The sequence below is a fragment of the Pseudophryne corroboree genome, chromosome 11, assembly GCF_028390025.1.
Source record: "Pseudophryne corroboree isolate aPseCor3 chromosome 11, aPseCor3.hap2, whole genome shotgun sequence".
Lineage (NCBI taxonomy): Eukaryota > Metazoa > Chordata > Amphibia > Anura > Myobatrachidae > Pseudophryne > Pseudophryne corroboree.
In genome coordinates this window covers 52,899,228-52,916,120 of record NC_086454.1, presented here as the reverse complement: position 1 = coordinate 52,916,120, position 16,893 = coordinate 52,899,228, and the positions used below count along the sequence as shown (strand labels likewise).

Genomic DNA, 16,893 nt, shown 5'->3' with positions numbered 1-16,893 from the left:
GTAAGATCATCAAAAAGGACACGTGGACACCCACTTAGGTTGGAGGAGAGGAGATTTCACACAAAGAGACGGAAAGGTTTATTCAAAAAAAGGACAATACGTATATGGAATTCCCTGCCTGAGAGAGTAGTGATGGTGGACTCAGTCATTACTTTTAAAAATGGGCTTGATAAATTCCTAATGGATAGGGATATACAGGGTTATGGTGGTTAAATCATGTACTATAGTAATAAAAAAAACTGAGTATTTGAGTTAACGGCTAAACACTCACCACAGTGTTACGCACACCAGTGCTAACTGGAGTATACCGGTGTATGAACAGAGAGGGAAGCGAAGCAAACGAACTCACAGACAGTATAACATAACATACACAGGAGGTGATGGAATAACTAATACACACAAAGTGAATGGAGAAGCCCAAAGGCTCAGGAATTGGGTGTCTCCCTAGTGTCAGGAATGCTCAGATGGAATAGAGCGGACAATGAAGCGATGTGTAGTGATTTAACATGTGGAGCACCTGAAATGATGTTGCTAAGAGCAACAGAAAAAACCCCAAAGGGTTACCAACGGGTGTGGGAATAAACTCCTTGGTCAGAGATAGAAATATAGACACAAGGAGAGTATCCACAATCCTAACCCCCACTTGCAGGGCACAGGTTCAGCTTACTGCCACTAAACTGACACCTGGACGCCCTGCACAGTGAGGGAGGATTAAGCAAGCAGGTCTGAGAGTACAGCCGCAAACCTGCTGGGCTCACAGAATAGCAAAAGAACCCCAGCAGGTCAAACAACTGACTCCAGTCTTACTGCTAGGTCCGGATTGGCAGAATGAAGTACCGAATCCCAAGGCCTATTCGCAGTAAGCAACAAGTAAATACAAAGTCACACAGTACTAGCTAACTCTCTGGAACTGACTAACAAACAAAGATTCAGCAGCATTTGCCTAGCCTGAGAGGATGGTTTATATAGCAGGTGCTGTCCACGCCCCCGCGTAGGTCAATCTTAGAAAAAATGGTGGCAGTACGAAGCTGGTCAAACAAAACCGAAATGAGAGGCAGTGGGTACGATTTTTTAATCGTGATACGGTTCAATTCCCTGAAGTCGATGCAGGGTCGCAACGAACCGTCCTTTTTACCCACGAAAAAGAACCCCGACCCAACTGGGGACTGTGAGGGTCTGATAAATCCCTTAGCCAAGTTCTCCTGAATGTACTCTGCCATAGCCTGAGTCTCAGGACGTGACAGGGAGTACAACCTGCTCTTGGGAAGCTTAGCATCCGGCAACAAATCAATGGCACAGTCATAGGGGCGATGGGGAGGTAGTACCTCCGCAACTTTTTTGGAGAACACATCCGCAAAATCTGCATAACATCCTGGCAATCCTGGCAAACTTAGCTGCGAGAGCCTGACTGGAAGGCTCAAGCAACTCCTGAAACAATCACTACCCCAACTAAGAATCTCCCCAGAGACCCAGTCAAATTGAGAGTTATGGGCCCTTAACCTGGGTAACCCCAAAACCAATGGGGCAAAAGAACAGACAGTCACATAAAAAGACAATTTTTCAGAGTGTGTGGCTCCAATAAACAAAGGAATTTGGCTGGTGCAGGAGGTAATTTTACCCTGGGACAATGGTTCCCCGTTTAACCCACAGATCTCAATCTCTGATGCCAAAGGTACTGAGGGAACAGAGTGTTCCAGGGCGAATTGACGGTCCATGAAAACCCCATCGGCCCCACTGTCAACAAAGGCCTCAGTCTTGACAGTTTGACCGAGGATCTCCAAAGTCACCGGAATGAGAAAAGTCTTTTTAGGAAATTCTGACTTCTGGCCTGACAGGATATTTCCCATCACCCTCAGGCCCTGAAGTTTTCCGGTTTTTCTGGGCATGATACTACAACATGACCTTTATTCCCACAGTACAAACACAAACCCTGCTGTCTCCTCCGCGTCTTCTCACGCGAGGAGAGGCGGGTAGCCCCAATCTGCATAGGCTCCTCGGAATATTCCTCAGAGTCTGAGGTTCCCTTGGGAAAAAAGGAAACTGCGGTCTCCCTTTCAAGCCTACGCTCTCTCAGCCGTCTATCCACCCGGATGGATAACTGCATGAGCTGATCTAAGCTATCAGGCGAGGGATATTGTACCAGTTGGTCCTTTATCTGGTCAGAAAGGCCCCTTCGGTACTGGTTTCTCAGGGCTGGGTCATTCCACTGGGTATCATGAGCCAACCTCCGAAACTCCGTACTATAAACCTCAGCTGGCCGTCGCCCTTGCTTAAGAACCGTAATCTGAGCCTCGGCTGAAGCCATCTTGTCAGGGTCATCATACAAAATGCCCAGTGCCGTAAAAAAAGCATCAACACTTTTAAGCGACGGACAGTCAGGCTGTAACCCATATGCCCAGACCTGTGGGTCTCCTTGTAGCAAGGAAATCACCATGCCCACCCGCTGAATCTCCGACCCAGAAGACTGGGGCCTAAGCCTGAAATATAGCTTACAGCTCTCCTTGAAACAAAAGAACTGCGAGCGATCTCCAGAAAAACGATCCGGGAGATTTACTTTCGGCTCCTTAACCCCTGGACTTGCCGCTGCTGCTGCGGGAGCTCCGCTAGCGGCCTGCGGGGTGTTCATTTTAATGGACATCTCATTAAATTGTCGAGTCAGGACCTGCACCTGATCGACCACCTGTTGCAAAGTATTTTGAGGGGTATGCTCCATATTCCCACAAAATTTCAACAGGAGTAAGGCTGCTGAATATGTTACGCACACCAGTGCTAACAGGAGTATACCGGTGTATGAACAGAGAGGGAAGCGAAGCAAACGAACTCACAGACAGTATAACATAACATACACAGGAGGTGATGGAATAACTAATAAACACAAACTGAACGGAGAAGCCCAAAGGCTCAGGAATTGGGTGTCTCCCTAGTGTCAGGAATGCTCAGATGGAATAGAGCGGACAATGAAGCGATGTGTAGTGATTTAACATGTGGAGCACCTGAAATGATGTTGCTAAGAGCAACAGAAAAAACACCAAAGGGTTACCAACGGGTGTGGGAATAAACTCCTTGGTCAGAGATAGAAATATAGACACAAGGAGAGTATTCACAATCCTAACCCCCACTTGCAGGGCACAGGTTCAGCTTACTGCCACTAAACTGACACCTGGACGCCCTGCACAGTGAGGGAGGATTAAGCAAGCAGGTCTGAGAGTACAGCCGCAAACCTGCTGGGTTCACAGAATAGCAAAAGAACCCCAGCAGGTCAAACAACTGACTCCAGTCTTACTGCTAGGTCCGGATTGGCAGAATGAAGTACCGAATCCCAAGGCCTATTCGCAGTAAGCAACAAGTAAATACAAAGTCACACAGTACTAGCTAACTCTCTGGAACTGACTAACAAACAAAGATTCAGCAGCATTTGCCTAGCCGGAGAGGATGGTTTATATAGCAGGTGCTGTCCACGCCCCACTCAGACCTCAGACTGTGAGCACAAAACCAGCGCCGGATTCCCTGCCGTGCACAGAGCCTGTAACCACTACACAGTAAAAACCCGGACCGGAGTATCAGCTGCGCTCAGGTTACTTCGCTAACACTTGCCTCCCGGTTGCCATGGCGACGTGGCAGCACAGAGCAGGAGATCCTAACACACAGTTGAAATTAGTCTTAATTATAGTTTGGTGTAGGAGACCACTAACACATTGAACTCGATGGACAAATTGTCCTTTTTCAACCTCAGAAACTATGTTACTATGTAAGGTGCGGCATAGAAGCAAAGCATCTGTGGCCCCGTTATCATCAGCAGGTTGGTCAAGTCTGGACACTGTTTCTCCACCATCATCTCCCCCAACATAACCTCACTATTGCCATTACCTTCAGCTTCCACACCTGTGGGTCCAATGAAATCTCTTAACTTTGTGCTACCCCCTTTCAGGCCCAGCACTGTCTTCATTCCTTAACTGTACTAGTCGCAGCCTCTTTTCTCTTTACCCTCATACACCTACTGCCACTGTAACACCAACATCGCTGACCAAGATCTTCCTACTTGAAGCACAAGCTAGATAAGATCTGCTCTTCCTATTCTGCACCCTCAGACACCTTTTCTTTCTTTGATCACACAAATGAAGATGTCGTCTTTAACCTCTTCTTCTCCTCCCACCTTTTCTGACAACACCTCCTCTTTACTATTCGATCAGTTGGCGTTTAACAGGGCTCAGCTTTTGGCTTTCTGCTCTTCTCTGTCTATACCCCTTGTCTTGGAAGATTAATAATCTCCCTGGGCCTCAGTATTAGCTTTATGCAGATGACACCCAAATGTGGCCTTCCTCTCTGGATCTCCCATCGTCTTTATTTGCCCGAATTATCCTTGGTCTAGCTGCCATTTTTTGTCAGATAGACATCTCTTCCTTTGGCTGCAAATATCTCCCAGTGTGAGCTCTTTGCCCTACCTTAGACCTATGTGAAAGCGTTTGGGTATACAGTTTGTGGGCCAGGTATACCGTCGACAATCAAAATGTTGACACCATAATGTCTACATGTTCTGAATGTTGTCATTTAGATATTGACATGTTTAGAATTTTGACAGATCCACAATGTCAACACTGCGTGATGTCAACATTTTTAAAATATCCCGTGAGATCTGTCCTGAACGAAACAAAAAACAACTACGAGCCGAAATCCAGACTGCGCAGACTTCCCACACCAGGCGTGAGCACAGAGCAAATGAGACCAGATAAAAGTGACTGTATACCATGTATATCACCATTTTGTAAGACACTTGGAAATACTGCGTGGTAAAGAAGGAGCCTCAGCGAGGAACAAGAAGGACGCTATGGCAAAAGTTTGTGCATTAAAGAACTGTGACTCCTTTGGAAATGTTATTGACCATTTAGAACTTTATTTATGATGATCTGAAACTGAACTGGACGCTAGACCTGTTTTGTTTCATAGGCGTAGTCTCTCCCAAGATGCATCTCTGTGGTGAGGATCAGTTATGACTTCGCAATGGGTTTTGGTGCACATAAGCATCTCATGTATAGTATAGAAGATCAGTCACAGGAAACAATATAACCCATCCTGGTCACACCTTCGCCTCTCATCCACACTCATTATCTGTTCCAGTCCCAAGTTGAGGACTTTTTCGGGCTGCACCCACTCTGTGGAATTTGCCTACTTGTATAAAAAGACTCTCCGCTTATCTCCAAAACTTCCAGGGCTCCCTGAAAACCCACCCTGGCAGCCAAGCGTATCAATTTCCCCAATCACAAGGGGTACTCGTATTTTTGGTTAGATTTGTAAAATATATTGCAAATCAATAAAAAGTACTTACGAAAAAGAAACCCAAACCACTTTCTTAAACTCCCCCTTCCTGAATATTCTACCTATATACTAACCCCCTGCACAGTTAATGCTACAGGTACACTTATTTTCTTTCCATACTCCAACCTACTTCTGCCCCTAAAACAACATTGCTGTGCTCGTGGGCAGTGTTAGACTGGGGCATGAAGGACCCACCAGGGAATACAGTGGTAGGAGTCCAAATTTAAGGGGTCTGGCCAGTCACCACAGAGGGACTTGGCCAATCATTAGCGAGGACATACAAAGAACAGGGTCCCATTATAAATAAGGGGACAGGGGTGTGTTAGGGCAACCTACCTTGATTAGCAAATGGGCTAATCTTGGTGTAGTTTCCATAGAAACAAACCAAGCACCCAAGTTCATCCTTGATCCTTCTCCACCCAGTTACGGATCCGTAGAGGAGGGTTTGGGGCCCACCGGACATTTCCCCTGCACACCCGTGGGCCAGTCCGGCCCTGCTCATGGTCATTGCAACATGGCCGGATCTTTATTCACCAAGTGTCACTACTTTGTCAAACTCCTATTATACTATAGATTGCAAACTTCCACGCAGGACAGCTTTATCTATAAATTGTCTTGTTTTATTACTGCACTTTTCCCCAATTGTAAAGCGCTGCAGTGTGTGCTGGTGCTATAGAAATAATTGTTAGTAATTATAATAATGCTTACATAACATCCACTGTCCGCTGACCTCTAGCCTTGTCATTTCAGATTGCTATGTCTCGTCGCCTTACAGTGCTGTCAAACCCTCCATCTAGCTGTGTGCTGGAGATCAGCCTGCGGGGATTAAAGATAGCAGTTCATGGGGAAGACCCTCAAGATCACTGCCAGGTAGGTACAGCTTCCATAGCCAGCCTCGGGTTTATAGTGTACCTGTTCCCAGCACACAGTGGGCTCTGCTATTGGTCACTTTTGGGGAGATTTAATCAACTAGCAATCAGTCAATCAATCAATCAATCAATCAATCAATCAATCAGATTGTACCTATCATTCTATAAATGTACTGGATAACGATAAGCTGTTTGGTTGCTATGGGCCTTTTTACAGGGTGTGGTATGGAAGGTAGATAGTAACTAGGTCGTCAGTATCTAGGTCGACCACTATTGGTCGACAGTAACTAGGTCGACAGGGTCTCTAGGTCGACAGGTGAAAAGGTCGACATGAGTTTTTTCATTTTTTTGTGTTGTTTTCTTTGTAGAGTGACTGGGAACCCCAATTAGTGAACTGTGTCACCTCGCATGGCTTGCGCTTCGGGCAAGGCGCCTCGCTCCGCTACCGCTGCGCTCGGCACAGGTTACCATTCCCAATTGTAGTCCACGTGGACCGTTAAGTATGAAAAAGTAAAAAAAAAGAAAAATTAGCGAAAAACTCATGTCGACCTTTTGACTTGTTGACCTAGAACATGTCGACTTAGACACCCTGTCGACCTAGTTACTGTCGACCAATAGTGGTCGACCTAGAGACCGGATCCCCTTTTTACAAGATGGATGTATTCAACTATTATGCTCATATTTTCCTTTCTGAGCAGCAGGATCTTTGTGAACACCATCATTCCAAAGTTATTTACTGACGGCCTGATTCCGCCCTCAGCCCATTCTGGCTAGGAACGGACCTGCCTGGAGCATTTAGGGGCCCATTTATCAACGAGTGATAAAACTTGCTGTGAATGATGAAACCCATTGCGTATGATAAATGGGGCTCTAGCCAATCAGCTCCTAACTTTTGTGTTTGAAAAATGGCAGTTGGGAGTTGTGGTCTACCCAGTGGGGAGGTGGGAAGACCACAACTTAAAGGAAGACTCCCCACTGGAAAGTAGTAGAAAGCCTCTCACCTTATTGCGTGGCCTGGGGCTTACAGAGCCCCGGAGAGGATCCCACATTGGAAGCAGGCTGCCACGTGGCAACTCCTCTTACCACTTAATGTGGCCCCAGTAGGCACTGACGAAGGTAGATGCACAGAGAGTAATAGCAAATAAAGAAAATGACTTCAGAAATAGCTAGGCTACCCTGGCATCAACAGAGAGTATACCTGGCACCATTGGTCAGTGTATAGAGTGGGAGGAGCTGGAGTTGGGGTGGTAAACTGGAAAGTGCCCAGGCTTCTCACACCCCTCACTGTGGCCCCGTGTCTCCAGTGGCCTCCAAGGATGATGGGAAAATTATATTTTTTGCAGGCAATTTTATCACAGTGTGAAGATGTTATTCAGTAGCAGAAACATTGTTGTGGTGAATGTTATGGATGAAATAAGTCCTGGATGTTTATTGAGCTCAATGTTTTTCTTACTAACAGGAAAAAAATAAATCTTACTGTCAGTAAATTTTCTGGTGACTAGGACTCATAATTATTAGGGCTCTCACAGAAGTCCCCCAGCCCAAAAGTTGGACTGAAGATAATGTTTAACCAGACGCCACTAGCTGCCAGCAGAGCTTGTTTTATGCTTCTCAGGGTGAATAGCGGGAAGGTCCCCTTTGCACGCTCCCTTGTCAGTGACTGTTTATTAGCCGCTCCTCAGCTCCTGTCCTGTTTACCTTCCTGCAGGTGAACACATTCAGCCATTTCTTCCAGTTAAAGAACGTATCCTTCTGCGGCTACCACCCTAAGAACAGCAAGTGAGTTACTGGGGGGCAGATTCAGTGGCATCTCCTTGTTCTCTACCACCCTCCGCCCCTTGTCTGTTGCTCATACTTTTCCTTTTTCTTCCCTCCTCTAGATATTTTGGCTTCATCACTAAACACCCTTCAGACCATCGGTTTGCATGTCACGTATTTGTCTCTGAAGAATCCACCAAACCCCTGGCAGAGTCTGTCGGGTAAGTCTGCGGCAGTGGCTTTTGTATATCTGAAGCCTTATCCAGAGTCAGGGGTGGATCAAGAGAGAGGCGGGCCCGTGTGCAGCTTCCGTGAAACCCCCCCTTCCCTCTTGCCTGTGCATATCCGCAGCCAAATGAGGAACTGAATATCAACATTTAAAATGTTTACATTATGAATGTTGACGGTTACAATATCGACACGTATATTTTGTCGTAAACTAACCCTACTGCAGACTTAAGGCAATTCCCCGTTCTCCCAATACCTGGGCGGGGAATCCGGGATTCCAACATGTTGGAAATCTTTGATACTCCGATGCCGCCCCAAAAATTATTGGGATCAGCGATTCCCAAATGGATTGGCGATCATCAATGTCCGACGATCTGTGTTTTTGATCGCCGGTCAGTGATGATGGAGTCGACCAACTTATGCATTGCTGGCATAACCCTAATTGCAGCCTAACCCTTATTGCATGTCCTCTTGTGATTGTTGGCATATAATCTGTCATTATTCAATACATGTCGACATTCAGAACATGTCAAGATTATGGTGTTGACATTTTGATTGTCGGCACCTGTTATATAAGCCTGTGTCCAGACTGTGGAAGCTACTATCAATCTTGTATCACCTTGTAAGTTTAGGTAAGCACTGGAACCTATTTCCAAGTGCTGAGCGCATGCAAACCGATATTAAAGTAATGATGAAAATGTTTCTTAAAAATGACAAATGATTGTACCAAATTATACGCTACAGCCTTGTGTCTGTATGTGTGAAAGTTGTGTTGTGTTGCGGCGAATTGTCGCAGTGCTTCCTATTCATGCAGCAACCAGTGAGTCATGTGACCGATGACGGAATGCCAACACCACTCAGGAGACTGGCACCAGATCTCCAACAGCTAACATCCCGACGGTGGGTATCGGGGTTAGGGTTAGACACTAGGGGGTGGTTAGCTATATCCGCCACCCCTCGAGAGTTAGGGTAGGAGACACGGGGGGGTGGGGGGTGGTGTAGAACTATTTACCCCTTCCGATGTTGGGATCTTCAGTGATGCTGGGATATAGTACTGTATTCCCATACAACAATACTCTTCATTATGTTTCTTTGCTCATTTTGTGGCTTCTGACTTCCACCCAGCTGGTACAACTGCTGAGATTTTGGACACTGGATATTGCTCTTGTTTTAATACTCTTAAAGAACAAACCAAAAAAAAAAACTCCAACAACTTCTAGTCATCGTATTGTGAGCACATGCGTATGGCTTCAACAAGATGTCTGCTAATACCGCAAGTTTTAATAACGCAGTATGAACGCATCGGTCAGCCCAAGTACAATGCCTATTAAATTGCTATGTAAATGTGGTTTACAGTATATGCATTTTTAGTAGTATTTTAACCTTCAGTACATATTGCAAACAACACTGTATGCAGTATATATATATACATATAATATATATATATATATATATATATATATATATATATATGGGTGGTCTTCAGGTTGCCGAATGTCGGGATCCCGGCGCACAGTATAACGGCGCCGGAATCCCGACACACCGACAGATATTCTTCCTCATAGGGGTCCACGACCCCCCTGGAGGGAGAACGTGCCCCTCAATTTCTGATGGCAGCCCTGAGAAGAGCTGTCATGCCGGGAATTCCAGTTATTCATTACCAAGAACACCGCAGCCCATAGGGAATGTGGAAGATTCCCAGAGTCTCCGGTGTAGGGATAATGAGCTCTGATATAATCACAATGATTACTCCCTCAATAGGTGTAGTATGGTATGCCGGTGGTTGGGCTCCCGGCGCCGGTATGCTGGTCGCCGGGAGCCCGGCCGCCGGCATACCATACTACACCTATTGAGGGAGTAATCATTGTGCTATTTGGGGCTGGCGGCCATAGATAGATATGAGCCTTTACCAGCAGGAGAATAGGCAGGTAAAGATGGTCGCTGAGTAGGAGAGAGCCGTGAGTGAAATATGTTGAGAAGAGGGCTAAGACAACAAGAGGAAAGAGGGCCCTGCTCTGAAGAGCTAACAATCTAGTGGGGAGGAGCGACAGAGACAGACAGATGACATGAGGTGCAAGCAAACGGGAGGTAGACTGATGGCAGTACAGATGGAGCCTTCTTTATCTTGGCTCTTTATGTGACTAGGCGCACCTAGTCACTGTGAGCGTCTCCATGACGCTCCCCATTCACTTTAATGGAGAGCATCTCCGTTCGCGCGCCCGGACAGAGACGCTCTGAATGGGAAGCGGCTCATGTACAGCCGGCATGACTAGGCGGACGGGAGTGCACACCTGCGCCTCAGCCAGGTGAAATAACGCTAGCTCCATCTGTATGTAAGCAAAGATGTTCAAGGCATGAGGAAAGGGGATGGAGGAGCAGCCTCAGGACTAAATGAAGAATATATGGCACATACAGAGGTTGTCTATGTTCGCTGCCGGTGCTAATCTCCTGAGATACAAACTATGAAGCAGGCTTGCATCTTAACCACTGTACCTGCTGATTGGTTCAGCCATGATGTCGGTGATGTCACCGATTCCTAACAAACGGACAGGCTGTCTTTCAATGAATATTGGCTCAGCCCACAGAATGGCCGCCTTCACTGTACTGCATGTAGCAGACGGCTGCCCTTTATGTTACAGGACAGCAGCCTGAGATTATTACAAAGATTTATACACATCCAATGCTGTACTAATACTCCATTTAAAATGTAGCATGACCTCTATGGAGCTCTCAGAGAATAGATGGCCATTTGTATCCTAATGTAATAGCACTGACTGGACAAGTGCAGTTACAGCTCCCGTGTGTTTAAGGCTAGGGAAATCTGCAGTTGTGGAGCGCCCCCTAGCTGTACTATTTAGAACTGCACGCACTCATTGAAGACAAAAATCTAAATAATTCTCCAATTACAGGAGTGGTAACATATTCCCAAGCCATCAAATGAAAGATGGAGGGACATGGCACTCAATGAAGAGAGTCTGTACAAAGCCATGGCCCTCATTCCGAGTTGTTCGCTCGGTATTTTTCATCGCATCGCAGTGAAAATCCGCTTAGTACGCATGCGCAATGTTCGCACTGCGACTGCGCCAAGTAACTTTACTATGAAGAAAGTATTTTTACTCACGGCTTTTTCATCGCTCCGGCGATCGTAATGTGATTGACAGGAAATGGGTGTTACTGGGCGGAAACACGGCGTTTCAGGGGCGTGTGGCTGAAAACGCTACCGTTTCCGGAAAAAACGCAGGAGTGGCCGGAGAAACGGTGGGAGTGCCTGGGCGAACGCTGGGTGTGTTTGTGACGTCAACCAGGAACGACAAGCACTGAACTGATCGCACAGGCAGAGTAAGTCTGAAGCTACTCTGAAACTGCTAAGTAGTTAGTAATCGCAATATTGCGAATACATCGGTCGCAATTTTAAGAAGCTAAGATTCACTCCCAGTAGGCGGCGGCTTAGCGTGTGTAACTCTGCTAAATTCGCCTTGCGACCGATCAACTCGGAATGAGGGCCCATGTATTTATCAAAAGAAATAAAGGGAAAATGGAAATTATTTTACATGCGGGGCTGATTTTCTGTAAAGGGACATTATCACCAAAGTAAAGAAAATAATCTATATTTAGAAAAGCACGGGTAGTCACATGATCCATTTACGAACACTCTTTAGTGATACATTCCTTGTACAGATATTCACATATGATAGCTGGCTATGGTCATATGTATACTCTGTGGGGCAGATGTATTAAGCCTGGAGAAATGATAAAGCAGTGATAAGTGGAAGGTGATAACACACCAGCCAATCATTATGGGTTTGAAAAATGACAGTTAGGAGCTGATTGGCTGGTGCGTCATCACCTTGCACTTATCACTGCTTTATCACTTCTCCAGGCAGTAAGAGCAGCCTGCGGTGTATTATAGATTATAACCGTGCCATAGCCGTCACACAGCTGATAACTACCGAGTAATTCACAAACTAACTGAATTTTTTTTTTTTTTTTTGCCTAAAGCAATAAGAAAACCTGCTTATCGTTTTTTTCCCATATCAGAAGGTGTCACCTGCCGATATGTGTACATACCTGCGGAGACTTTGGCAGTCCTGGCTGCTCACATGAGAGACCTTGTGATGCGCAATGTGATGCTGATGCTGTGTGGCCCTGACTGGGATTGCTGAGGGGAGTTTTCACTCCACCACTCCGGCAGACGAGATGTTAACACATCGTGGTGTTGATATTGCGTCCTGCTTCACCTTGATAAAGAGGCGAAACAGGAAGAGCGATAGTGGCACGGTGCGTGCCGCTATAATACACTTCCCCCTGTTTCTCTCTCCAAGCTTTGAGCCATCTCTCACTAATGAGCTGCGGTATCGGGTGACTAGGCCAATATTGCAGCCTATGTTACAGAACCACCCTGATGATGCTGGAAAAGGGATGGTCGATTGGCCTAAGTGATGATAGTTGTTCAGTTTGGTCATGTGTGTGTTTGGTCAGCGTGGACTCATGTTGCCTAGTGCAGAGGTTCCCAAAAGTGGTCCTCAAGGCACCCCAACAGTCCAGAATTTAGGTATATCCATGTCTCAGCACAGATGGTTATATCAAATTGACTGAGATGCTAATTAAGTCACCTGTGGCCAAGCATGGATGCATTTAAAACCTGGACCGTGGGGTGCCTTGAGGACCGCGTTTGGGAACCTCTGGCCTAGTGATTGGCCTGAGCAACAGTATCTTATTGTCTGTGGTCAATGGTCATATCAAGAGATGTGGGAGTGCTTATTACTACAGTGTTTTGGTACAACGGACAGTTGTCTACTATGCATGGGGCTAGGGCAGGCCTGGCCAACCTGTGGCTCTCCAGCTGTTGTAAAACTACAAGTCCCATCATGCCTTTCCACAGTTTTGCTATTAGGGAATGCTAAAACTGTGGCAGGGCATGCTGGGATGTGTAGTTTCACAACATCTGGAGAGCCACAGGTTGGCCAGGCCTGGGCTAGGGGATAGAAGAGCCAGGGCAGCCATCAGGGGGGACTGTGGGGACTGGTGTCCTGGGCTCATACAGAGAGGGGGCCCACCCCTAGCTCCTACCGTCTATACTTGTAGAGCTGCACCGGTCTGTGAATCAACAGCAGTCTGATACGCAGGGAGTACTTCTTAAAAACAAGCCATATCTGCGCATCCGCTCTCTATAAATAGTTCCTGTAGATCTGCAACACTCCACCTATATGTAACATCACAATGTATGACATCACATAGGGGTGGCGCACTGCACCAGAATTTTTTTTTCGGGAGGGAGGGGCCCTGTCTATTTAGTCAGTCCTGGGCCCCACAATTTCTGATGGCAGCCCTGAGAAGAGCGGTCATGCCGGGAATTCCAGTTATTTATTACCAAGAACACCGCAGCCCATGGGGAATGTGGAAGAGTCCCAGAGTGTCCGGTGTAGGGATAATGAGCTCTGATATAATCACCGGTCCTGTGCTCAGCATAACAGGGGAACCAGCACTGTAATAGTCAGCCAGACTGACGCGTGCTGGTTACACAACTCATACAGGCAGGGAAAGGTAATGCAAATAAGTACAATATATAATAATAATAATATAACCTAGGCCGATTGTTACTATAATGAGTAAATGAGCAATGTAGGGTCCCTGTTCCCGATATTTGCAGGTGCTCCTATGCTTCCCCTGAAACCCTGGGTGGTCCCTGCCTAAAAGTAAATTAGTGTAATTATAGGGAAATAAAATAATATAGTCAAACACACTCAAAAAATTATAAATAAAAAAGGTTTCAAAAGTAAAACCAAACCTCTGTCCTTGTGATACGAGGTGCTCCAGTACCAACTTGACTGGGCTTCAACAACAATAGGACGGGGTGATAGTCCGGGGAGGAGACAGGGTGGCATATTATAAAACAGTCAGGCAACCTGGAGCTTCACAGTTGGAGGAAGATGTATCAGACTTTGGAGAGAGATAAAGTACCGTCCAATCAGCTCGTAACTGTTATATTTCAAACACAGCCTGTATCTTTACAGTTAAAAGCTGGTTGGTACTTTATCTCTCTCCCCTTTATCTCTACACTCTTAGTATAGCAGGGCTGGCCAACCTGTGGTTCTCCAGCTGTTGTGAAACTACTTATCCCAGCATGCTCTGCTACAGTCTTAGCATTCTCTTATAGCAAACCTGTGGCAGGGTATGCTGGGACTTGTAGTTTTACAGCAGCTGGAGAGCCACAGGTTGGCCAGGCTTGGTGTACAGCATATGGAAGTCAGCATCACTTTTCTGATAAATGTTGCCAGTTGCATTGCGTGTAAACCCCCTATATATTTTATTTTAAAAATAAAATATATAGGGAACGATCGTGTCCCTTTAAAGTGATACATGTATTAGTCATGAACTCATGATCAGCGATGACTTTCTTTATATTTGCTCTCTGCGTGTGACTTTGTTCCAACCACCGTCTCTCTTCCTTACAGGAGAGCCTTCCAGCAGTTTTACAAAGAGTTTGTGGAGTACACGTGTCCCACAGAGGATATATACCTGGAGTAGCCATGGATTTCTAACACTGAAACCTGTTCTGTGCATGGACTAAGTGCTCACATAGGAGCAGGAAGCTTCCGGACTGGTGGAAGAGTGAGGGGATAGAGGCTTGCACTCCTCCGCCCTGCAGGACTGGTGAACTTGGGTGTGTGAAAGTCAGCCAGGGCGATCAGTTCCTGTTCTATCTTATAACTCTCCCCGATAACCTTCTCCGTATTGGGCTCTGCCCCCAACCCCACTGTGCATATTCAAGCAGCTAGGGTGCCAGCGGACAGCTGCACCCCCCCCCCCCCCCCCCTACACTGCAAAAGGAAGGTGCTAGGATGAGCAAATGTGGCAGGCCGGACTAGACTACTCAGTGAGCGAGGGGGGGGATGTGGACACACACACACTGCCTCTGCATGCTGGCATCTCTGTGTACTGAGACATTGTGTATCATCAAAGTATTTATATCAAGTAAGGGCTAGTGAATGATTGTGCGTGCATTATACTAGTGTATATTAGTGACAGAACGGGTGTCACAGGGTAACATGCGGAGAGAGAGGAAGACGCGGCATCTCAAATAAGCAATGGGCGCGGTGTCATGTGTGACATAAGCAGTGTGCACGAACGGATAGGCCTTAGGAGGTTTATACGCAGGATATATGCAAGTACTGAGGACTATAGTGACGAGGGAGTAATATTGTAAGTGCGCTTCAAAATGGACTAAGGATTCGCGGATGGAGAACGTGCTGCGTGCTTTGGTTTCCATCACTGTCAGCGACCTGATGAAGGCCTCTAAACCTAGAATCCATGTTGCTTTATTTTACAGAACCAGTGCGAAGTCTAACACATATAAAACATCTGAAAGATTAGTAGGATTTGAAGAAAAGGTGTCCATCTTTGGGGAAGCATTTGTTCCTTTGCACACCAGATTTCCTGTCAGTCACAGACATATCACGTGCGGCCCACGCCTGTATCGATGAGTCATTCGGACAATGCCACCTATCAGTGCACTCGGAACATAAAGTGCCTCAGTGACATTAAACGTTCTTAGTGGGTTACTGATACAGCGCATTCTCCTACATACTGATACTACCCAGCCTGTGCCTCAGACGCATTTAGGTGACAGGCCCACCTCAGAAAGACAGTGTAGTCACATATAGGAGGCTGAAACATCTGATAAAAGGGTGTGTTAAAGGTGCAGTGTTTGCACTTGAGGGGAGACCCTGTGGGTTGGGGGCAGAGGGCAGCTTGTGGCTCCTCAATAAACAGCCTGAGATTTACTTACCAACCGCCTCAGTGACTCTGATTGACATTGCCTGAGAATGCGTGTGCAGAAGGGAGAGTGACCTAGCCAGGGGCATGAATAGAATAAATGTGGCGTACTACCGTGAATGTAACCGTAACTAATGTAGTCACATACAGTATGTGAGGTCATCAGTGCCAAACCGGTAATATTTATTCATGAATAGTAACTATTACAGATTACAACTGTGAGATCAGTCCCAGTAAAGATGTGTCCTCATATATCTGTGCTGCAGCCAGGCTGTACAGCCCCTCTTGGTACGCCCGAGAGGGGTGAGACTCTGCTAGCATCAGACGCCTTAATTGCAACAAGGTATGACTAGGACGCACCAGGCAACTGTGTTGATTAATTTTACTTGACGCTTGTATATCTGTGTGCGACTGAGTCTCTGAATCTGCATACGAAGTGCTACAATGCAGCAGCCGTGATTTATTCCCATGCCAAGTTCCACTGTGCTTTATCTATAGACTCAGTCGCACACAGAAATACAAGTGTCGCACATGAATTACTCAGCACAGTCTCCTTGTGCGTCCATGTCACATCACGTTGCAACTAAGCTGCATTCCCGCTGCACGGTAAAATGAGGCCACATCTATATGTGGTGGAACATTCCGAGTCCTCATTGCTGTTCCTGCACTCACAGAACACTGTCCAACATGAATTCATAACAATACAGCTCTCCTATGTCAGTCCCATCTCTCTAGCGGGATGCGGTCAATTTACCTACAACCAAAATCCCCACGGTCAAAATACAGCCAACCACTGACCGACGGTCAAAATCCCGATATTTAAAATACCGACAAGGTCAAAATACAGTCATTTAAAATGTCGACAGGTCAAAAAGTTGCCATGAGTTTTTAATTGAAACCGAATGGTTCATACTTTACCATCCCAGTGGACCTGGGAGGGGAATATAAT

General features: G+C 46.3%; 1 protein-coding gene across 8 annotated transcripts in view; it reads left to right on the top strand.

The window, feature by feature from the left end:
* The window catches only part of MAPK8IP1 (mitogen-activated protein kinase 8 interacting protein 1), a 171,867-nt gene extending 155,907 nt beyond the window's left edge, over positions 1-15,960 (top strand). For all 8 annotated transcript variants that reach the window (XM_063944317.1, XM_063944312.1, XM_063944311.1 and 5 more), the window contains 4 exons: positions 6,064-6,183; positions 7,891-7,961; positions 8,063-8,161; positions 14,624-15,960. In XM_063944317.1, the coding sequence (XP_063800387.1) occupies positions 6,064-6,183; positions 7,891-7,961; positions 8,063-8,161; positions 14,624-14,696 (363 nt within the window). In that variant the 3' untranslated portion in view covers positions 14,697-15,960. The remainder of the gene's footprint in view (positions 1-6,063; positions 6,184-7,890; positions 7,962-8,062; positions 8,162-14,623) is intronic.
* Positions 15,961-16,893: the final 933 nt, after the last annotated feature.